Here is a 25,221-nt window from a genome sequence, read left to right as displayed (position 1 = left end):
GCATCTTAGTAAATTGGTTCATTTGAAGGGTTAATACCTGAACCATCCACCCGCCTTTACTTTCTCTGACATCCCATCTAGTCAAATTGAAATTAAGTTTTCAGTGCTTTCCCACCTCACTGTGAGCATGAATAAGTCTAAAAAAAAACAACAACAACTCAATAACATTCTGAACAAGCTGAGAATCCAGAAAGAATTATTGTTTTTTTATTGAATAGATTGAGTATTTTGTTATCTGTGTAAAAGCATTTGGCAGAAACACACTCCATGTTAAATACGAGTTCATATTCCCTCCCCTCCATCACCCCCACCCCCCCTTCAGTCCCATGTTCCTCACCCTGCCTTGACACCGCCATATTGTATCATGTGTCCCCCCCTTTGTTTATTTGTTTGTACGCGCGCCGAGGCGTAGCGCCCGGGTGAAGGCCCCTGAATTTGTTTTGGTGAGGAGGGCATGTAAACAGAGGCGCCCCTGGGAGCCCGACGGGCCTGTGCAGGAGCAGCCCCCGCCCCCCCCCCCCCCCCCAGATACCCACCCTTCCTCCCCCATTAGGAAGCTTTTATGGGAGTGCGGGGGAGGGTGTGGGGGTGCGTCGGGTGGCACACGCCTCCCAGCGCCGACACGCCCCGCCGTCGCCCCGGGGTGAAGCGTGATTCGAGACGGTCATGAGGCGCCAAGCCGATTCCCTGGCATGACGCCCATGGGCCCATACAGTGTGTGTGTGTGTGTGTGTGTGTGTGTGTGTGTGTGTTCAGCTTGACAAGGCACACGTTCTCCGCTCATGTGTTTAACGTCTCTTAAGGTTCGCGCTCCTTTGCCTCCAACGTTAGTAGAGTTTATTGATTTTTCCTTCTTTCTTTTTTTTTTTTTTTTTTTTGTTGTTGCTTTCTTTTGCATCGGCCTGAAACAAGCTCGTGTCAAATCTTTCGTTTAGCCGGGGGCCACGAAATAAGTTTATCTTCTATGAGGTAAAGGCAACTTCTGTTTGATAGATTTTTGGAGAAGCAAGAGAAATTTCACTTTCAGTTTATGAGAAGTAAGGATTTATTTTTTTTACTTCTGTTTGTCTGAAAAGCTTTAGTATAAATTGTATTTTTCACTTTTCTAGGAACAGGCTTTGTCGTCTTTCAGTATGCTTTACAACATAGGACAAAAGTAAGAACATGTTTTAGTCGGGATGAGAAGATTTGTCAATTTTTTTTTCGATCCCATCCCACAAGTGTTTATTTCTTTCAAATGCATCCCCAGGAAAAAGCTACATTACAACATACTTTCCAACAGTAAAAGATCCGGGCCATGAAAACAGGAAACTTTTGTTTTGTATCGGTTGCCCGTTTACATGACGGAGCCACTAAAACTGAACTTTTCGAAAACTCTTCAACTCTGTCTCTATGGAAACGGGAGCAGACACAACTTTTCCAAAATGCACAGAGCAGGTCTTCGTGTAGAAGAAGGATAAAGCAACTTTGTGCCTCCAGAGTGTTGTGACTCCCAGCTGGTATTCTCCAGGGATTTGCTACTTTTAGAGTTGAGTCCCCTGCAGCAGTAATCCGACTCTGTCATCCGTCCATACAAATGTTTTCACCATTTTCAACGTTTAGCAATAACACAAACTCGTGGCCCATCGCGAAAATGTCATTTTCAACATTTCTTTCTGTGGAATTAGACAGTGATTTAAAAATGTTTTATAAATGCAAAACTTTTCAGAGCTTAAAATGTAAAAATACTGTGACACATCATGTAAGTGGGGCCCCATATCCAAATAACTAAAAAAAAATACACATTTCATTTCTTTCTGTGCTTCATTAGGGAGCCCTCTTCCTTAATGCTTTATAGAAGCTGCCATCAATTTAAGATTAACGTCTTTCCTGCAGACATTCATTCATTTCAGCCCATTGTGTTTTAAAATCAAGTTACAAAGACCTCAAAAGCCTGCTGGAGTTTGGAAATCCATCACAGCCCGCATCTATCCACCTGTATTTACTGTCAGAGCTAATGCAGTTGTTGAAATGGATGTCCCAATGTCTTAGATTGACCAAAACACATTTCATTCATTAGCTGTGCCATTGTATAAATGGATCTCGAGGGACAGACAGAGCTAATATGGATGTCCTGGAAAAGAGAATGTGCTCATCCTGTTTGGCTTCCTCAGGCCGGACTGCTGAATGACCCTGAATGCACCCTCGCTAAGAGGTTTCTCAGAGACGATCATTCACATCGCTTCAACTTCTGGCAGAATTTATGACAGAATTCAAGAGTCCACAGGTAGATTTTATTGCCTTCATATCCTGAAAATGAAGAAGAAAGTCACCTGTGATCTGTTGAAGTTTCCCTCAGCAAAGCATTTCAGTGTTTTCCTACCACCAAGCAGAGACGAGACTTGCGAAATCCGACTCTCGGGCTCGAGATCACAAATGAAAACGGCAACAGTGAGTTAAAGCAGGAGGAGACTGGCATCCAAAACATAAACCAGTGATTAGCATGATGAATTGCACGTGCTCCAAAATCAATACGCTGTAAATAAAGATAGCGTGTGCTCGCGTGGACGCCCGCCCGAGGAGGAGGAGGAGGCTCTGAGCCTGTAAATTTGCCCTGTTTACACTCTAAACCTGTCCCCGGTTATATTGTTTCTTCAAATTTTTCGCCTTTTCCTCCTCTAATTGGCTCTCGGAGGGAAGCCATTTTGAAGCAATTTTAATTACACCATAAAAGAATTTGCTGCAGCTGCAAAGTTCACCGCGTGGGCTCGTTGAAATATGAACGCTGTTGATCATGCGCCCCACCTCCCCTCCCCCGACGGGTCGTCCACAATTCAGCGCTGATTGGACTCTCCGTTGTGTTTTTTATTTTTATTTTTTCATCTTATTGTCGATCCAGACAGGAACCCAGACAAACTGTTGTACTTAACAGCCTGGGGAAGGAAGGGGGGGGGTTTACAACAATTTATGGGTCCAATATTTGTCCTTTATTAAACACGTGAAAATGGCCATTTAGCGGGATCCACCACTGATAGAAATGCCTGGATTTTTTTTTTTTTCCCCCCGTCTTCAGCCTTGTACGCTGCTTTTCCCAAGTTAGCATCGCGGTGCGCTGTGGATGAACACACCTGGACAGGTTGAAAGGTCAACACACACACATTCACCTATCAGCAGTTTGGAGTAATTAATCCATCCACCAATCATTATTTTTGTGCTCATGGAGCATTTTTCATTTAAGTGCCCTCTTCATCGCCAAATTCAAATATCAGCAGGAAAAGGTGAATTTGTAACAAACAAATAGAGGAAGTACCGAAAAATTACTAAGATCAAAATTAAGTAAACTCTACTTTGATGTACTGCTAAGTCTCAAACCAGGGGTCATTTTGCTGTGAGGCGAAAGAGCTAACCACTGCTCCTCAGCTGTGCGACCCAATTCTTTTGATCGAAATCATGCTATAAGCTAAGAAGTGTCATATGTAAAAAGATATAGTGGTGACTAACAGAAAATGCACGTTTGTATATTATTATCAGTCAGAAGAAGTCAGAAGATTACGCGTGCCAAAAATAGCTCTTTCAGGATGAATGAGGGTCGTAACGAGAAGCTCCATCATACATTAATGCAATTATCAAGCAGCTAACTATTAAATGCATTAATCATTTGATACATAGTATTGATTAAAATGACTTTATAATGAGAGGAGATGATTTACAGCACTGAACTAACAGCTCCGCAGACCAGATCTGAAACCAGAGACACACAAATAAATCTGATGAATGCACTCAGCCTCCAACCATCAGTCAAACACTTGAATAAATCAAAGCAGTGTTGGAAAATTCTCCTTTGATTCCAAGCATTTCAGCACCCAAAAACAACAACAAAAAAACTCAAAAGAAACATTCTGGTGTTGTAGGATTGCTTTATCTAACGTATGCAACCTTACAAGCTGAAAAGAAAAAAGATTCAAACCACAGTTATCTTGAACTGCAGCTGATGCATTTCCTATTATTCTCTTCAAATAACTATTTGTCCAGTCCAATAAATGTCAGAAAAACAAACTTGTGAAATGAAACCTCAAAATCTAGACAGCACTTACAAAAACGGCTGTAAAAACCAGTGACTTATTTCCCTTTCTGCTGATAAATGACACACTCTCAGCTCATCTATTTATCATGTATTCACTGCCTGGAACTGAGAGCACTCTGCTGATCAGGGCTGCAGTTACAGCCTCACAAAACACTGACATTTTGGAAGTGAAACCACTTCGACGGTCTCTGTGAAAGCTCTGCTTCGGTGCTTCCTGCAGCATCTGTTTGCATGTCTGCCTCCGCCCTCCAGCGGCGGCGCCGTCAGCGTCCGCGGGCCCAGGTACCGGAGCGCTTTAATAATCCGCCCGGGCCCGGGCCCATAGATCAGTGTCAGCCTCCGAGAACATCAGTCAGATGAGATACAGACTAATGAAGGCCGGCTCATATTACCTCCAGTGTCAATCAAACGCGCTGTCAGTTAATCATCGGCATCTCTCATTAAGAAACACAGATAGTCGCTGAGATTCATCCAGGTCTTCTGTCCTTGGAGGTTAACGCATGCGGCACACGCTTTCATATGATCTATTGTAAAGGACGGATATCATCTTACTTCTCATTTACATTCCAGTTCGTATGAGGGTTTTTTTTTTTCTTTTTTTGTATAGGGGGGTCAGTATGATATGTAGATTTTCTAATGCAACATATTCTTGTCTCTACCACCGCTGTATGAAAAATTCTTGAGTTATTTCTCAAAACTGTATAAAGTGTCCAAGTATAACCAATGGAAATACTAGATTCTCTAATTCTCCTAAGAGCGTGATAAAAAAGAAGGTAATTTAAGAAAGTGACGGTTGTTGATGGCCTCATATTTAATCCAGCTTACAGTGGAGCATCTTTTATGTTGCTGTCAGGAGGAACTGGGTTTATTCGGGATTATTGAGAGGCTCCATCCGCAAACAGGACGGGACTGAAATGGTAACAAAGCTGCTTTTCACTAATGCAGGGCAGACCGAGACAGCAGCTCTGCGGCTCTTCGACGATCGTCTTTTCTATCTCGTGCAAAAGTAGTGTTGTTATCTGAAAGTTTTTTTTTAATGATACCATTCAATAAAGTCATCTAATATTGAGATACAAGTATATAGTGTGAGCATAGTAATTTTAGATGGCTCTAAACAAACGCACTCTTATTGATGCAGAATTACATCGTTTCCGTCACGTTTTCACGTTTTGTCACAGGCGCCCGGTCTCCGGTACGGAGCGGTACAGTCATCCTTCCAGCTGACTGAGGTTCCTGCTGGGATTTGTGTCGAGGAGGCGGAGAGGAAAAGTTTGATATTTCAGTTTGGGCACGTAGCCGGCAGACAGAAAATGACAGTTTGCTCAGGCGTATGAATGGAGATATTGTATTTGCTGCTGAGAGACTGACTGGGATAGTTTGTGAGGAACTTTTTTTTTTTTTTCTTAAAGTTTCCTTGTATTTCATCAATATTTGTATTCTTACTTATTGTGCTGTTGAAGGAAAGCTCACTTGGCATGCATTCGGTTTTCAAACATCCCTGAAACTTTCTAGTATTTGACAGCACAGGTGTGTAAAACCGAGCAGCAGGATTATATTACCCACAGACAGTGCGATTTTGTGACTTTTGATTCACGCCGACAAAAGAGACTGCCTGTGAAACTTTTTAATGAAGGTCGAAACAGATTAATGAGCTCAATTTTGATAACAAATCCCATTTTCTGTAGCCTGAATCCTCCCGCGCTTGTTAAGCTCACAGTGGGCCCTTTCATGTTTTCCAGGGTTTTTTTTTTTTATTTTTTTAACATGCTAAAACAGAGGGAGGACAAACATATTAGAAACAACCACAAATAAGTTTGAGAAGACGCAGTTTCGAACATTCTGGCTTTGACCCAACTCTAAAATGAGCCGCCATTGTGTCACAAAACCAACATGGTCAATACATTCATCTGGACAGTAAAAGCAATTTGTCCTGAAACACTGTCGTCCTTCCAGCTCTGTGAATGACGTCAAGGCTCCACCGAGTTGATGTTTAATTCTCACAGACCAGCCGACTGCTCTAAATTAAAACTCTCCTTCAGTCGATGGAGAAACTCGTCGCCAGGAACGTCCCGACACGGAAGTGATCCCAGTGTTAATCAGGGGCTGATTATAGGGAGAAGATGCTCTCGGTTAGAATGACCGAACGCCGGGTGAGAGAGAGGAAAACGGCAGAACTTTTAACCACCACTCATCAAAGTGAAATGAAGCTCCCCCGAGGCATTTCCAACAGAGACAAGTCTATCTATAAAAACACGGTGTTTGTGTTGCACTTTGCACCAAACTGTCTGGTTTTGTTTTTCACTCTCTCTGCAGGTTGCGCGGTAAAACAAGGCAGCGGTGTCGAATATGAAGGGCACTGAGACAGCACGGCAAAAAAAAAAATCCTTCAGCAGATAGTTTATTAGGATTGAAACCACTGCTATTTTCACACAAACACCTCCATGATGTTAGAGGGGGTATTTTGCAATTGCGGGGATGGCAGTTTGATTACCCCATCGTGTCCTGACCATATGCTGAACACTGCTGTTTACTTGAAGTTTTCAGTGTTGTATATAACAGCTGTCTCAGCGGAACTTTTTGAAGGCACTCTGTTTCTGTTTCTGGATGTACCAGGAGCGTCTAACGTGTCGTCCGTCCCTCCCCTCCCTCTCGCAGGAGCTGTGCAGGCAGCGCATGGCCGTCAAGCCTCCCACCGAGCGTCCGGAGCCCATCTCCTCCCGGATCAACAGCGTGTCGTCCCAGTTCAGCGACGGCGGCCAGGCCGTCAGCCCCTCGGCGCGCAGCAGCATCTCGTCCTGGAGCGAAGAGCCCGCCCACTCCAACATGGACATCTCCACCGGCCACATGATACTGGTGAGTTCACGGTCGAGCCGCCCCGAGAGCCAGAGGTTGAGTTTGTTTGTGAAGCCCTGACCTCCAGAAGTTTCCAAACAATGAGATTCAGCAAGAAGTGAAAAGTCCCAAAGGACAGCAGGCGGAAAACAGGAGATTTAAGTCTACTTTGTTAGCTTTGACTGAGGCAGTATGTGACCTGCAGTTAGATATGTATGTCAACATATTGTGAAGATGAAAGCGGTTGTTTCAGTATTGAAAGCACCTCAGTGATTAAAAAAAATAACCTTAATTAATCCCTGATATGTGAGGAGACAAGCTATTACATAATCTAAATTAAGTCTGTATTTTCCAGCAACTTTCCTGGTCTTTAAATGCTACTTTATGCAAAAAGATGGTGTATTTTCTAAGTTTTCAGTCTGTTATGTCTTCATTTCAAGGAAAAAAAAACGGAGGAAACAGAAGAGTTTCTGCAGTGTTGGAACCAGTTTGAGTTCATGGCTCTGGGAGCCTGCAAACTTAGAAGACTAATGCCTGTTATTATGTCCAGCTCCTTCTGAGTGTAAATGAAATTATAACTCTGCATTTCATTCTCAAGAGCTACATAACTTTAGAGGAAGGTGCATCAAGTTGACCCTCAGCATACCGACCTGAACAGCATTGAAAATGTAAAAAAAGCCAGATAAATGCAAGAAAGGATGAAGATTATTAGATAGTAAATCAGCTCTGCCAGCCATTGCACTCAAGCAGAAATACAGGTTTTTAAACAGATTTTGCAGTTTTCGTCAGTGGATTTGAGGAATGCAGCAAAACTTGAAGTATCTGAAGGATTGCCTGTGAATATCGTACAAAATGTTTTCTGTGACTAATCTTGAATCACTTATATTAACTCTGTCTATAAAGTTTCCTTGCGACACAGCAGATCATTTGGTCATGTTATTTCTGCCTGCAACTGTCAGTTTTGAATGTAAGTCTTGGTTGGCCTGATCTTCACTCTGAGTGTCGAGGATCTGGGTTTGAATCCTGGTTGTGACAGGAAGTGCAAAACCAAGTCAGTGGTGAAAAATGCCTTGATGTTCGTTTTGCATTGGCTCATTGATTTGCTCTGGATTATTTTGAGGAAGATCCTCATCTTAGTTTGTTTCCTATGCAGGTTTCAATCTTGTTTGTTTCTGATGGCTGCGTACCAACCAGACATTAGAGCTACCTTTGAGTTCGTTTGAATAATTAAAGTATCATGAATAGTTCAAGAGAAAGTTGGAAAATTAGCACAAAATACTATTTATTTGAAAAAAATCTGATAAACTCCCTTCATCCCTTTCCAAACCAACACTGTTTAACATAATACAAGGTCCAAGAGAGTATATCAGATGAGTTTGATTCTATTGATAAATTAAACAAAATAAGGAAACCCCAAAAAAATTAAATGCAAGTTTTGATTCACTCATAATGTCACAAATGAAAGCTTTAGATTCTTTTCCTCTGGTGGATTAATGTTTACATGTGGTATGGTTTGTTTTGTGTCCTTCCAAACGACTACAAGAGATTTCTGCTGTTTCATCACCTGCAGGTTTCACCCCTTAAACCAATTAGCTCTTTAAAAAATATCTTGCATCCTTCCCTGTGGTTTCGTGTACACTCCTAATTTCCCTCACAAACACACACACACAAAACACACACTTCTTTCTCCTCTCAGCGTCTCAGTCATCTTTCTCACTCCCCCCCCCCTTTTTTTCCTTTTGTTTGAGCATATCTCATTACACCCACAGTTCCTGTAAGCAGGCTTCTTAGCCTCTTCTATCCGGCAGATGAGAATCTGTATTGAACCTCAGTCGCTCGCCGTGTAGCGCCTTCGTAATTGCAATATATTGCTGCTCACTTCAACAACCCACCACCCTCAGCATTCCCACCTCTTCGTCCCGGCTCCCCCGACCCGCCTACAAACCCCCCCCCCACCTTTCCCTGTGTCTGCCGCGTTCTCTCTCCGTGCATCATGAAGCTGGCAGAGAGTTGTGACAGAGCGGGCTTTTTGATGTGTTCGATAGGCTCAAAGATACTAATTACCCCAGAGATTTTGCACCGAGAGAGAGAGAGAACGCCTGTCTGTTGTTTCACACCAGCGTGCAGACGAGCTGAAATGCTCCTTTGGTGCAGTGTAATGCACATTCGAAGCGGCGAGGTCACACACGGATGAAAATAGATCTGAGTTTGTGACAGCGAGGTCTGAACTTCTGCAGGTGCGCCTTGCTTCGTCTCGGGGAGACGAGGCGGAGGCGGCGGAGATGAGAGGGATGAAGGGATGAAGTGGCGTGTCGGCTCGGTGTGTGTGTGTGTGTGTGTGTGTGTGTGTGTGTGTGTGTGTGTGTGTGTGTGGAGGGGGGCTGGTCTGGTCAGAACGAGTGGTGCATTTGTTAAATAATGGAGACCAATATGTAAATGGCGTGAAGGAGGAGAAAGCAACAGAACAAGTGAGTTTAACTGTGATGAGTCATTCTGTGTAGGTTCACGGCAGTGGATGTAATTTGTGAGTTCCCCTCCAAGAAACTTTAATCTATGTTGTGTTGGAGAGTGTTTTCACATGAACTGCACACTTTAAGAGCTAATTTTCATCAATTAGGAGACTATCCCCCCCACCCCCCCCCCCCCCCCCCCCCCCCACCCCCCCCAAAAAAAAAAAAAAAAAGAAAGAAAGAATCCATGAAGGCATCCATCTTTATTTGGGTTTAGGGTTAGGGTTAACCCCTAATCCTCTCCAGGCCTTCACAAGGTCGACACACAGAGAGAGGGACACTCACACTCAGATTCACCAATGCATATTATCCTAAAAAGCATGTACTTGGTCTGTGGGAAAAAGAATCTGAGGAGGAACATGCAAACTCCACACAGACCTAACCACTTCCCCGCTTTTCCCACTGTGATCAATACTGAAATTCACTGAATCACTGAAAGATTTCTGAACATTTTGCTTTGTTTTTCAGATTTGAAGTTATAGGTCATGAAAACCTGAGTATTTTGAAGTTTGTGTTTGCAGAAAATTTTGACTTTTTTATTGGTGCTCTCAGTGCATGCCAGTAAATCAAATAATACCTCAAACAAAAATCAGAGTACCATACCAAACTCATTAAATTTGCACTATTCTTTTTATCTCCGGATCTAAATCTTCCTCCAAATCAATCTCTGGCACAAACTCATCAAGTCACACTCCACATCCCCTTCAAAAGGTCCAGTTTAATCTCCTGCATACATGATATTCTCTCCTCTGGTTTGTGTGTGTTTTTTAACTCAACTTTAGGTGCATTGGTTTTATTTATTTTTTTTCATTGTGGTGCACTGAAACGCGTGAAAATATGTTTTTCACTCCTTGGAAAAAAAAAAAAAAACAAACAAAAAATATAGAAAGGCAAAAAGAGAAACCTCACAATTTTATTGAATTCCTCCCTCCAGAAGCTCTTAATGTTGTCACATTCTCAGCTGAAGCTTATAAATGTTCCCTGGGCTCCATTATATTTAAAACAGGTGTCAGGAATAATACTGCTGTATTTATGGAGTGTGACAGGGGGGTGTAGAACTCCGCTGTACTGCAGAAGCTGTTGGGGAGTAGAATGAAATTAGGGAGAATTATTAGTGTTTCGAGCAGGTTTTTACCAAAATTGCAAGTGTAAATCAAACAGCTTGGTGAATGGGTCTGAATCTACAGACAGTGGACATAAATTTTCAAACGTTTCGTTTTCTCTTTGTTTTTCAGCCCTACTATCGTCAAACTGTCATTTTCAAGGCAGACGAGGCAAAGAAACAGAAATTAAAACACCTAAAGATGTAAAACATGGGAAATATGACTGCATATACCACAAAAAGATACACATTTTGAAACATTTCTGTTGATTATCTTATTTCTGCAGCCTTTTCATCCAGATCACTTGTCATGGGAAAGTGAAGCCTCTCATGTAGTTTGCTTCAGTCATCATGTCAATATTAATGCCCCCTGTTGTCATGGATGCTCTTGATGTTGTCATGATCAGAACCAACAAGTTAATGTATTACTTGGTCCCAGGAAACGTGATGCATCCATGATGTCATGCTCAGTCGTCATAGAAACATAGTGTGCTCCATGAGGTCATGATCAATCGTCATGGAAACATGGTGCTCCCCATGACATCTTGATTAGTTTTTGCACATCAAGAAAAAAAGAAACTCCTAAAAATTCTGTTTAAGGTCTGCTTCTTTTTATTACTTTTACTGATGTGTAAAATGAGAGACAGCCTGAAATTTCCCATGCTGCACCCATTTAATTAATAAAATATCTTTGGAGAAGACATTTTATAGAAAGAACAGATGTTAAGAACTCAAATGCAGTTTTACTAATGCCGTTCTCTGTGCCTTTAATTGCAGCTGTGCTGGCTCGCTGTTATAAACCTGTCTGAATGGGCTGGGTTTATTAGCAGACCTTCGATGCAGACGAAGAATTGGTGACATATTTAACTTTTTGAGCCCATGTTTTTTATTCTGCTGCGGGATTTAAAAGGAAAAAGGACACAGAAGTTTCTGGTGGTTTGTAAGTCATTCAAGAATGTCAGCAGAAGGGATAATAGATGATTTGTCATTAGTGGGAAGAAGGTGAGAGCCCTTTACTTATATATGTATGCATTTCCCCACTGATTAATCACAATTGAGAAAGGAGAGGTCATAAAAGGAGCGAAGGGAAGGTGATGTGTAGTTTTAATAATGCACACTCGAAGCTGTGGTGAGCTTTCAGGACCTTGGACAGCGCCACAGACTCGGCAGGGAAAAGCTGCAGCGCCGATTGGCCCAAGCTGACTCCGTCCTCCCACCAGGCAGCGGAGCGGATGTTGTATAATGCTAACTGTCATGTGGGAAACATGCACCTTCAAAATGTCAACATTTTCACGTAGGAGAGGGAAGGAAAAAAACAAAAACAGGAATCATTTTTTCATCAGGTTTCAGGAACCTTTCAGAAGCCCAAAGGTCAGATTGTTTTCTCAGTCGAGCGAAGGGCACATAAACCTTAAAAGTTTGGACTTAAAGAACTCATACTGCAGGTATTGCTTTTTAATACAGAAAAGGTTGTTTGGATTGATGGCTCATGTCTTCTCTTCTGTTAGTTCTCTGGTGTTTTGCAGGTCACTTTTTCTTACTTCTTTTGTAACTGTTGACGTGCTTCCTCCTTACATCACCACATCCTTTTTTCCCTTCCGATAATGTATCAGTCGTTCATGTTCCTTTGTCCTGGGTTTGAGGTTTTTTTTTTTTCATTTTCTGAGCCGAACTTCTTTCCTTCATATCCCTCGCTTCAATTAAATGATTTTTACCCCCGGTGGTAAAATATATCTCCTGTGCATCACAATTACAACTATAAAACAAGAAAATATCAATAGACGTCTATCAGGACTGCTCCAACTGTCCCGCATTGATTACTCCAGACTTTTTCTGTACTTTGTTTCCTGGTAGGGTCTCCCATGCCAGAGAGGTCAAAGGGTAGAGGCCTGACAAAGCGCGATCCACTGGTCCTGCAGGTTGAGGGTTGCGTTCTATTAAACTGGATTCAAAATTCCTGGTGTAGTTTAAAGAAACCTGCTCCAAATGTAAAGTTTAAGTAAATCTTGGAAGAATCTTACAGTCGAATGTGAATCGTCCAAGTGGAGTGTGAAGAGTTAAAATCCGTCCAGCAAAATTAGAGACTCCAGGTCTGGGTTCAAGGATCTGGGTGTAGTCTTAAGACTGAAATGCGCAGTATGAAGTGTCCAGGTGTGTCCAGGTGTGAAGCTTATATGAAAGAATCTGATATGTTTCAAGAATCCTTTTTTTTTTTTTTTTTTGTCAAACTACCAGGTCGTACAGGTACTTTCCAGGCCCCACTTCAAGGATCTATCCACTTTAGAGCATTTGGCTCTGGTTTAAGAAATTATTTTTTCTTTGCTTTTCAATCGGATAGGATGTGAAAGGGTTTCATGAGGAATTGAATATTTTTGTCTGAGTGAGCTCAAGGTTTTTGCCAAAAGATGGATGCTTAACTTGGAGCTCACTCTGAATTGACCTTGGAATATTAAGTAGGGTGTAGAGCACTTTCCAGTCAACAGACCTCTGACACAGTCCAGACTTTTTGTGGTAACTGCATGTGTGTGTTTGAGCGAAGCGTAACAGAACGAATCCAAGGCGCACTGCGAGGCAAGAGTGGAAAAAGCAAATATTTCTACCTCGCACCCGAGTGAAGCAACTCTTGAGCGATTAATACAAATCACCAGCTTCAAAAGGAAGGCGGCACGAGGCCCCTCACGACCCCACCCACCCACCCACCCACCCGCCACCCTCCACCACCTCCCCAAGAGAAAAAGAAAAATTAATTGCCTCTCGTAAACCCCTGGCAAATTCCATGTCATCATCCACCCACTGATTTTAATTTGAGGAGAAACAGCTTTCACCATCTTATCTAAGTTAATGTATTACTTGGTCCCATGTGACTGGGACAAACCCCTCTCACCCCCCACCGCCATCTCTCTCTCACTCTCACTCTTCCCCCCCCCACACACACACACACACACACACATCCTCTCTGCTTGTGTCTTAAGAGGATTAGGTGACTCTATATATAAAGCACATTATCTTGTCTTTTGTTGCTGGCCAAGTAAGTGTTATAGATTATACTGCAGCAGCAGGAGCCTCCGTCGAGATTAAGCGTGCTGGGAATTTGTTGTGGTTGTGGTTTTTGGAGCTCACCGTCACTGCCAGCTGGGATGTGATCTGTGGGGCTGATAGGTCACAGGGCAAATGGTTGGAGGAACAATAAGCTTCCGGAAATGGCTGTTAAATCACTGTAATGCAGCCGGACCGAGGTGGAGGAGGCGTTTGGGAAAGAGTTAGACTCCTGTATCAAGATGATGTCAGCTTATAAATCTCTATGGAGCAGACTTTGAAATACGTATGTTGTAATATTGTTAAAGTTTTGGGGTGTTATTGAAGGTTATTCAAAGATTTTGCAACTTTTCTCTTTTGTTTTATCTTTACTTTGAACACAGTGAATCAAATTAATAATCGCATTGTTGGAAAACAGATTTATAGGCTGCAAATAAAATAAAATATAGTTCAACAGTGTGACTTGTTTATCTGATGCATCGATAGTTTCATTCAAAAGAATGAAAAGACGAGGGTAAAATACCACACAACTTGCTAAAATGCATTTGTAGAGCTGAATTAAGTGTAACATTGGAGACTAATTTAAACTACTGCAGAAACTTAAGTGAAAATCATAAGTTAAACAGCTGCACCAGTTGGATTTTAATGTTGATAATAGGAAAAGCATTAGGAAGTCCAGCCTTCAACTAAAAATTTCGATGCACAACAAGTTATCTGGTCATACCATCGTCCACATATTCTAGAAATCCTACAAAAATTATGCCTGCCTGAGTATTTAAACAACGTCACCATCCGTTCTGTGAATATTATCGTCTTCATATGGTTCATTCGAAATGATGAGGAAGCAAGGATGAATTTACCAAATATGGTCACTTGACCAGTGAAGAGTTAATAAAAAGTGCAGATAAGTGACAGACTGAAGACGAAAAAGGTTTTTGAAAAAGTTTGTTCAGATCACACTTTTAAGTTTGACATTTTATATGTTTATATCTTTTCCTTTAGCGCTCCATCTTTTACACCTCTTCTTCCAGTTAAGGCTCATGAAACAGGTTACACCCGGACAGCCAATCACACACTGTCATTTTCAAACCTTTGAAGGAGTTAGGATGACGGTTCAATCCCAGGCATGATTTTAATCATGACAGATGTCCTCAAACTGTTGAGTTTTCAGTGAACTGCAAGGCTGCGGTCGTCTAATCAGACACCCAAAATGCAACTTTCACCTGAAAATGTTGTCATGTAAACGAGGCCTAACTCACACATACACACACAGGGAGTGCTAACCACTACACCACTGTGCACTGCTCCTTTTTATTCCAGATTTTCAAATCTGATAAATTCAATATATGCATGTGTTGTAGATTAAAAATGCTCTGAAACACTACTTTGGATAGATGATCACGCTTTTCCCTCGTGTCTCCGTCGAGCCAAAATGGCCACCTGCATTACGTCACCTCCCAAGTGGCCAGCCTTTTCCCCCCCCGATGCCCTTTCCCTTACAGGTGCTTAGGCGGTGCGTCAGAACAGTAATGGCGACTCGGGAACAGTCTTATAGCGCGGCGGTTTTTATTGAGCACCTTTGGCAGCTGTAAGCCCCCCCGCAGTAAGGGGATTATTCAGTGTTTGGCCGACACATGGTGATCTCAGCACCTCCTGATTGGATTGCAATAATCCCTTTACACAGCCACAAAACCCTATTACTCTGGCATTAGAGAGGGAGAGAGAGGGAGGTTAGGAGGTACAGGGTGATGGGGGGCATCTGATTTGGACACTCCGTGTGTGTGTGTGTGTGTGTGTGTGTGCGTGTGCATGCGTGTGTGTGTGTGTCTCTCTCTCTCTCTTCAGTCGGATTGTATGTAATTCTGTACATATTTCCCAATGTGTGTTTGCAGGTCAATTGATATATATAGCTGATACATCTTTGTGTGTGTGTTTTGAGGATTTATGTGTGTGTTTAAATGCTCGCCCGTGTGTGAATGCGTCGCTTATCTGAAACTGCAGGAGTGCACATGCGCGTGTCTCTGCAGCGTATATGTGTAAGCATGTGTGGGTGAGGATTTTGTTGTATTTGTATTTGTGTCTGTGTGTGTGTGTGTGTGTGTGTGTGTAACCTTATGAAAGCCAGTATGTGTGGCTGGTGCTTTAGAAGTGTGTATTGTGTGTGTGTGTGTGTGTGTGTGTGTGTGTGTGTCTTCTGATGGATCGGACCTCCTGCTGTTGATAAGCGGCTGTGTGCAGGTGGAGGGTCGCAGCTTGCAACCTCCTGTTACATCATTGCTGCTTTTAGCAACAGAAAGAAATATAATAGAGAGCTGATACGACAAGGAAAGGCTAGTGTGTGTGTGTGTGTGTGTGTGTGTGTGTGTGTGTGTGTGTGCGCGTGTGTGCGCGTGTGCATGCATATGTGCTTGTAGGCTTTTAGTGGTTAGCTGTGTCTCCTCACAGTGACAAAATTCCTAGTTTGAGTCCGGTTTGGGGCCTTGAGTGTTTGGGACTGGCGACCTGTTGAGGATGGACCAGACTGTCATCTGCTGCATGAAACATGTCGGATAAGGCACGATAGAAAATGTCCCAGGGCAGAGTGATTTAGCGTGCACGTGCATGTTAAGACCGTAAAAAAAAATGCCTTTGAGCCGAACAGCCTCTCATTATCTTCCTCCAGCCGGACGTCTGGCCACGCCGCCTTCCATTTTTAACAAACTCCCCCCGTTTTAGCAGAAAAGCCATTAGGCCTTTTTTTGGAAGCTAATTCTGATTAAGATCAGCCCCATTTGTAACTGCCACCATAAATCATCACCGGAGCCATTTAAAGAACCACACCAGCTCGTTTGGGTCCCTCATCCATTACAGAACGACCGTACCGTCCATATTTTTCTGTGCACGGACCGCTGAATCTCAAGGTTGCTCGAAAACAAAGCCACACTGGGCACCGTCAGATGTGGCCAAGGAAAACTCTGATGGCTGTTTTAATATATTGCTGGCAGTTGATCGCAGGAAGAAAACAGGATGTGACCAAGGGAAATGTAAAAACTCCAGGTCTCACATCATGCGGAAGTTCATCTCTGAGAGCAAATCTGCATGCCGCTGTGTTTCTGTATCGCCTCATCTGCTCCTCTCTCTTTCCTCATGTCCCTCAGTCCTACATGGAGGACCACCTGAAGAATAAAGACCGCTTAGAGAAGGAGTGGGAGGCACTCTGCGCGTACCAGGCGGAGCCCAATGCTTCCACCGTCGGACTCAAAGACGGAAACGCAAAGAAGAATCGCTCCACTGCTGTTGTAGCATGTAAGTCGAGACTTGGGCATTACATCAACCGGCCTCTTCCAGCCCAGACTGCATCAGGCTCATGAGAGATATTGAATCCAAAGACAATTATTGCAGATAATGAATGAAATTCAACAGTTTCACTGATTTCCCAAAAAGCCAAAAACATTAACATGTGATCAGAAAATGTTCTCAACATACAATAATGCTTCCTATATCAAATAGAATTGGTTTTGATTGAACTTCACCTTCTACAGTTTTTTATGTGGCCCCTCGGGAAACTTTTAATTTCCCTCCCCTGCTTTGAAGCATTTAGTCTTTTCCTGACCTTCCTTTAATTGGTATGTTTCTCAGTCCTGAAGATAATTAGTGTGGGAGCTGTTTACCTTTGTCTCTGTAATAATCAGGCCATATGTGCCATTAGTTCTCCTTTGGCATCCTTGGCCATTCATTTATTTGTAGGTTGTATGTCTTGGGTTTTGGAACACGATTGTTCTGTTAACCCTGAAAAAAATATGTCTTTGAGGCAGTTGATTACAATCAGCACATCCAGATCTAAATCAAGCACCAGAAAACCAGATGAATACAAAGCTCAAGATATCAATACACTGATTGCTTGCAGGTTCGACTGGAAAAGCATCCCTGTGTTTGTGGAAATGACTAAAAACCCAGCCAGTGATTGGCAGAAAACTGTTTCTAACTAATAGATTAAAAAAAAAAGATCCTGAAGTCCATGTGACTCCAGTGTCATTTCAGAAACTATTGGCAGTATATTGAAAAAAATCACTTAATGTAATTCCTTTGAATATTAATGAACACCTATTTAAGTTTTGTTCTGGTCCAATGTGTAAAATAGTGGTGTTAAAGGGAATAACAGCATCACGTCGTCCTCACTGAGGGAGAACACAACTCTAAATGTTGAGCAGAAGCAGAATTCATCTGTCACGCCTCCTGATGTCAGTCCTCTAAACATGGTTGCTTTTTTTTCTTTTTTTCTCAGCGACTCTCTACAAGCCTTGGTATTTTCTAGGCCATGGGCCCGTATTATCAAGAAACTAGGAGCAGATGCAGCGAGCAGAAGGGTTGTAAATTAGTTTTCTATTAAAGCTCTCCTGCACCGACCTCATCAATGATTAAAATTTCTAAGCTTCTGTGGAAATAGCCCATCTAAAAAAGTGCTGTCCCATTCTCTCCAGCAGGCTCAAGCTTAATGAAATCCAGGTTGTCAGCAGGGAAAGCAGTTTTTCAGGAATAAATTGTGCTTCCTATTTGAAGCACCACTGGCTTCTCCAAAAAGAGGAAGAAGAAGGGGGAAAAAAAAAAAACTCGACCTGAACTGTTTTGCTGCTATCACTGGAGACTTCAGAGGACTGCTCGCTGGAGTGAAGCACAAACTAGAAATATGTTGGCCACTCAGAAAATCCTGTGGATCAGGGATGGCAGTCGGTACATCCTGAAGCTATACGAGGCACTTGAACATTTGTTTTTTTTTGATTTAGTTCACTGGTTGTATGATCTTCCCACTAATGCAGTGCACACACGAGTAACCCAATATTCTTCTTCTATGCTGGCTTTATCCTTGTCAGCTTCGCAGGGAATTAAAGCCCATTCTAGCCAACAGTGCAGTAGTCACGGGTCTATCGAAGAGCCAACACGCACAGGGGTAACATGTGAGCTCCACACAAAAATATCCCGAAGACCAAACCAGAGTCCAACTGGGGATGAATAATATTAAAATGCTGAAATTCAGGGGTTATGTTTTAACTGGAGATCATAACAAACCCAATTAAAATCATGATAATATCAGTGTAGAGCAAAATTCAAGGTTTATTTGAAATGTTTCAGTTCCCCTTATCCATCCATCCGTCTGTCCATCCATCCATTCGTCCATCCAAATCTCTCAGTTTCTGAACTCATCTGAAGGGAAAGTTATGCATAGATCGAATTTCCCAATTTCTTAAAGGTTGCTTCACAACAAGCAGCCAGTGTGATCCATTATTCAGATGTATGAGCAGAGTTTATTAACAACATCAATCCTCTCAGGCAAGCCAGCTCATTCTAATCAGAGCAAAGAAGAAACACTGTGGAAAAAAAAAGAAAACCAGATGAGAATACACTGTTTTGATCCTGCTCCCACTTTAACTTTACATCAAGGGCAAGAGTCCTGTATACTCAACAAATATGCAGATGACTCATTACAATGCGTGTAGCATGGCTGCTGAACACTTGCCTTACCGAGACAAAACGTATTGAAATATTTCATTTTTGTTCCAGATGATCACTCCAGAATCACCTTGAAGGTGGAGAACAGCCAAGGCAACTCTGATTACATCAATGCCAGCCCGATCGTGAGTACCCCCTCTGCATTCTAACGCCGTGCTTCACACGCCGCCGCTACGCCGGGCTCCCCACAGTCCCCGCCGGGCGCCTCGGAGACAAAGGCAGCCGACCGTCGTCCAATATAAATTTTGACGCAACGCTTGCTTAGCTTCCGTGGCAGCCTCACGCTCCGTGTATGTTCTGCACAATGAATATTAATGATTGTTACGCGGCAAACACCCCGAGCCGGCGTTCGCTCTGGGAAGGTGTGGGGAAAGGGACATGCGCATCTCGCTCCTCATTTGTGAGAATAAAATTGATCTGTAGGGTCTTGGGAAATGATTGTTTGTGACCTTGGGTTATGCTAATTTGACACTACTTTGTGTTTACCGTTGCTGGTGTGCTCGGCGTGCACGCTCTCACGGCACCGCCTGTAGGAAGGAGAGAAGGGAAGAAAGAGCCGCGTGAATTCAGTAAAGTGACTGTATCAATTTGGAAAACCAGTGTTGGAATAGTAGGTTTACGTTTCCCTTGAGGCGGATACAGTGGTATTCCATTAAAAGCAACAGAAACGCTATGCATTTCAAATCTGGGCGTCGCACCAAAAAACTGGCTGAGGGAGAGAGGGAGAGGGACTGAAAATAATACACCAGCATAAAGACACCCCTGTCAAATGTCAAAAATTCAGGAAAAAAAAAAAAAAAGGAGAGAGGGAGAAAAAGACACCCACAAATGTAGTCAGAGAAATACACACATTTACACAGAAATGTCCACACTCAGTACAGCCATGTGGGCTCATCCACATTTTTGTACTTTCTACATATGAAGGACCAACAAAATGAACCCAGAATGTGAAGAGATTTACATTTCACATATGAGCGCAGAAAAAGAAGTATATTTTTGGTCCGTCGTCATTTTCTCTGTGCACTTTTCCTCAAGTTTATGTAGAGTAAGAAGTTTTGGAAAATCTGTTGTTCATCAGTTTCCTTTCATGGCTGGTTCACTGGCAGCATTATTAAATAATACCTAATGTGACGTTATGCAGGATGTGCTCCGCATGATAACCTTTATTTTTTTTCTTTTTCAGTCAGAATGTTACTGAAGAACTTATGCTTATAGGTGTCAGTCTGGTCGTGATCATGAGGTTATCCAGCAAAATGGTTTTGAAATGAGAGGAAACGAAGGGAAATGTGGCAGAGGTGATGTTAATGAAAACATTGGAACTGGCTGAAAGGTCTCTGACCCAGTAGGATGAAACTCTTGCCCTCATGAACATGGAAATTGGCCCATCCCCTATCTATGTGAATATATAGAATAATGTCAGCCAGGTTTGGCCATTTGAATGTAATAAAGCCAATATATAGAAAAAAAAAATAAATTTCCAATAATTTAATAAAGTATAATTGAAACACACACACTCACACACACTTACTCCTTCAGTCCAGAGCAGACTCAGTAGTTTCCTCACACTTAATCAGACGCACACAAGGACACTTCCTAAGACATAATCAATCACTCACACGCCACTCAGTTACACACACTCACACCGTCATTGTGATGCACATCGTGAGCTGATTACATTGAGTTTAAATCAGCCTCACAACCTTTATTGACAGCTGAATTTGATTAAGGATTCAACATAAGATAACGGCAGCTAATAATTTCATCCTGTGTGTGTACTCTCTCCAGCCTCATGATGTCTTAATACACACTCAATAGGATTTAAGCCATCATATGGTTTTCAAGGTTAAAATGGCTGTTCCCAAAGGAGTACAGTTCCATCTCAGGTACCTGAATGAAGCACAAGGCACAAGGTAACTAGTTACTTTCGTATTAATCATTTTTAACATCAGCTTTAACATTCCCTCAAAGACACAAATGAGACAATGAGAGGAAGCGGCGGTTCAGATTAGACTTGAATTAATTCATTTTCCAATCAGCCTCTTTTTATTGATAGACCCGACGTGGCTGGACTGCAACACGCAAACCGTCTGACATTCAACACTGCTGTTCTCCTGAGTGTGTTCTCAACATCCGGTGCTGATGAAGAGAGCAGAGATCAAGTTTTTTTTTTTTTGACGGAATTCAAGCACGAATTAAGAACGGCAAAATGCACAAAAAGTGAAATGACCCACACGCCGAGGCTCGGCTTCATTAAAGAGGAACAAAGGTTGTTTTATTTTCTCCGCTCGCAATTAGAGCTAATTCATGTAGCTGCCGGGGAGCGGTTTAACCTGCAGATGCAATTAACGCAAGAACACACACACACACACTCACACACACTGTCTGTCACTGACATCAAGGTGTCAGACTGGAGTAACAGTCTGCTTCATCAAACTTTGTCAGACACATCGCGCGCACTCACACACACACACACACACACACACACACACACACATACACAGCACATTATCTGACTTCTTCCTCGCCTTCAAAGAAAAGACAAAAAGCCAATAACAGGGATAATTACACATGTCACATCCTCCACTTTTTGTTCCTCATTAGGAGGAGTGTGTGTGAAAGAGAGGAAGACAGTTGTCCTTTTGCAATGTCATTAATGGTGGGGTTTAATTCTGGAGACACTAGGAGATGTCAGGAAGCATTGTGTCTCGGTGGAGATTGAAAAGGAGAACGCGTGGGGGAAAGAAATAAAAAGAGAGATGTCAAGCGAGCACAGGCCCCAGCCAATCTGTCGCTCCTCGTTTGTTTCCACCCTCATCGTGTGATTTTATTTGGACTCTGCATTTTTGTCCACCCCTCCGCCTCCTTTCCAGCTTTTCGCGTCCTTTCTCACCTTCATCTATCACTGTGTTTTGACTCGGACTACCTTTTTCTTGTTTTTGCTCTCTTTCTTGTCCTTCTTGATCTCTCAGTGTCAATTTGTGTCTCCTTCCCTGTCCTTCCTCGTCTTTCTCTTTTCATTTCCTGGATCCTTCCTCGCTGGATGATATGAGACATTGTTCAGTCCGTTCCCTTTTCTATTGTCCAGCCTCTAATGCTTTCAAACGGATGAGTCACATTTTGCATTTCAATAATTTTGGCACTTGTCAAAGCTCAGAGAGAGTTTAGGGGCGGCATACAGCCCAGTTTCATCTTGACTGGTAAAATAGTGCCTTAATAACCTTGACATTTTAATATTTTCCAATAGAAGCTTATAGTAAACACTTAAAAGGGATGTTGACAAACCTTTTCCCAGATATAACTGCATCCTCAAAATCATCCTCATGTCTTGAGAAGTCCCCCAGTTTTTACTGTGAGGGTCACTTCCTGCTGCCATGTCAGCTCGTATTTCTCTGGCTTCCTGTGTTTCATGTTCAGTAGATTTGCGTTATTGTTCCAGCGTTGGAGAAAATGAACAGAGAACCATTAAAGATCATTTATCATGCGGAAACCCCCCCACTCCCAAACACACACACACACACACACACAAGAAATTGTCCGTCTTCCCTCTGTAATTGCTTCCAGCTAAATTGGTCTTGCCAAATTATTACATTTACCATACAATTTGCATGGCAATAGGCAGGAGTGTCACTCACATCCTTGCGAATTCAACTCACGCTCCTTCTTTTTTACTTTCAACGCCTCCGCCGCCGTCCTCCTGTAATTTCCATTAAGTTAAGAAAGAAGTCTGTGAGAGTTACCGTGCAACCTCTCACCTCCCCCTTCAAAGAAGCCGCTTTGTGCGAATCTGACAGCCACGAATGAAAAGCTGCATGCCGCAGAGGCAACCCTACATGATGAACTAATTGAAGTTACAAACCGATGCGGGGACGTGTGCCTCTCTCTCACGTTGCCTGAGTTCCGGTGAGGCCGCCGCAGGTTCGGAACACGCCGTGAGGAGGACGTTCAACCCTCATTCACTCATGTCTGAATATCAGATCTATTGTTTACGTTAGTGGCAGGACGCAGAGGTCAGTTCTGGAGCCCGTCACGGAGATTAAAAGGATTTTTGCAAACTGATGCATGCTGAGCGTCTTCTGACGGTCAAGGCTAAAATATGTTTGTTAAGTTTAAAATAGGAAAAGAAAAATTCAAGGTATCCAACTTTCCTCAAAGTGATAGTTGAAGACAGACACCTTTGGTGACAGACCTCCAGCACAAGGCTTTCGGTAATTGTTCCCAAATCTCAGCATTTTGTTAAGAATTTGAGGGCTTCGGGGCCAACGAGCTGAGAATTTCCCCTCCGATGTAATGAGACGTTCTCACAATAAAACACTCGAGGTGATGCTTGTAAGCCGTCTCCCCCTTGGCTACAAATGAACTTTCCCTTTCTTCTTGGGTTTGTTTTGCCTTCTATTTCTCTTTGTAATTTTTTTTTTTCTTTTTGACTGCAGCACTCTTTTGAAATATGGAGTTCCTGCTTGCCAGAAAAAAATCTGTTAGACAATACAAACGCAGGGTGAAGGACATGGACATTTTCGGGACAATGCATACTGACTCCAGAGTTTGGCATCAACTCTTCCCTCTTTTATTCTCCTCCTTCTATCCCCACAGATGGATCACGATCCCAGGAACCCGGCCTACATCGCCACTCAAGGTCCCCTGCCCTCCACTGTGGCAGATTTCTGGCAGGTAAAAACATACACACACACACACAGACACAACCACACACACACACACACAGACACACACACACACCAAAAATCAATACACTTTCCTCTCTTAAACAAGACTTAGCCGCATTTTATTAGTACAGCAAGCCACACAGGAGACTGGCTTGTACTGTGGATGTCATTATTAATCTCTCCTTCACCATAATGCTCCCTATACTATCACTGTCCACACCCACACGCACACACACACACACACACACACACACACACACACACGTACACACGAGGCTACTGTGGGACACATTGTAAATGCATAGGAGGGCAAACACTTTTCCCACTGTCCCAAGTGTTGGATTGGGTTTGGATGTGAGACAGGGAGATCGATATGTTATTCTGGCCAGTTTTGGCATGTGTGTGTGTGTGTGTGTGTGTGTGTGTGTGTTCACTGCTGGAAGAAAAGCTCCCTTCATCAAACAATCCCTGTCCCCGTTGGACTCCTGGTCGTGCCGGTTTCACAGCAAGGGAAGGTGAAATAGGAGGATATGTGTTTGGAAGGAGGTGTGTTTTTTTAAAATGTTTTGGTCTGAATAAAAGTTTATCACACGCAATTACTACACAAAAGCTCCAACGCCAAGATTTAAACTCAGGACATTCTGTCAGGAAAGAGAGCTAACCATTAGTCCAATCTGTGTTGTCGATTTAAAAAAAAAAAAAAAAAAATCAGATTTTGGTTTTCTGTTAGAGTCCTTCAGCAATCTGAGCCACACTTCACACTTGGGTATTGTTATGCTCAAAATATTTTGTTCCTGTCATTTTCCCAAGCTGCTCACAATCCGCTTCTGTACGACAGCATGCGAACTCAGCAAGCCCACTCCGCGTAAATAAAGGTTGGAAACAATAGAAAACGTCCAATTCAGCTCCGAGTGGAAGTGCAGAGGAGGTGGGAAGTGTTGTGAGACATGTGTGTGCACTTTATACAAAATGACACGTTGGATTTGAAGGAAAGCTCGGACATAATTTTATCTGCCCTCATAACAGAAAACAAATGCATTTTTTTTTTCCTTTTGTTTCTGGTTTTCTGTACTTATTTATTCACTTGGCCTCGAAGACTGACTTACTGAAACTCAAGATTTTTGCTCAGCGAAATGGAATAGTGCTAATTTTTCATGCGGCACTTTGGGAAAATGAGCTGCCCACCCCTGGTTGACTTTACCAGCATTACTTCCAACTTATCACTTACTTAATCAGGGCTTGGCCAAGGTTATTTCACCGTACACGCATTACAATACGCTACAACGCAGCCGACATCCTCCATGTCAGGCTTCAAGGACTCAATATACGAAACTGTAGAACAGAGCCCGGCGTGCCTTTAACCTTCGCCCGGATAAACACAGATTTGAATTAAAAATTAGCATTTTAACAAACTTGAAGTTTTCGGAGAAGAAACTCGTCCGCCCATCCTCGGTTGAGTTCTCCCCCTGTTAGCCGAAGCAAATTAACACCATTCCTCAAAGAAGAGAAAGCGCTCGGTCACATTTTTAG

General features: G+C 42.7%; 1 protein-coding gene across 1 annotated transcript in view; it reads left to right on the top strand.

The window, feature by feature from the left end:
• LOC115405962 (receptor-type tyrosine-protein phosphatase N2-like) overlaps positions 1-25,221 on the top strand; it is a 184,160-nt gene that overhangs the window by 139,864 nt on the left and 19,075 nt on the right. The window contains exons 14-17 of the mRNA XM_030115780.1: positions 6,719-6,916; positions 16,681-16,828; positions 19,082-19,155; positions 23,621-23,698. Of these exons, the coding sequence (XP_029971640.1) occupies positions 6,719-6,916; positions 16,681-16,828; positions 19,082-19,155; positions 23,621-23,698 (498 nt within the window). The remainder of the gene's footprint in view (positions 1-6,718; positions 6,917-16,680; positions 16,829-19,081; positions 19,156-23,620; positions 23,699-25,221) is intronic.

Source organism: Salarias fasciatus, chromosome 18, assembly GCF_902148845.1.
Source record: "Salarias fasciatus chromosome 18, fSalaFa1.1, whole genome shotgun sequence".
Classification (NCBI taxonomy): domain Eukaryota; kingdom Metazoa; phylum Chordata; class Actinopteri; order Blenniiformes; family Blenniidae; genus Salarias; species Salarias fasciatus.
This window is presented reverse-complemented; position numbering and strand designations above follow the sequence as displayed.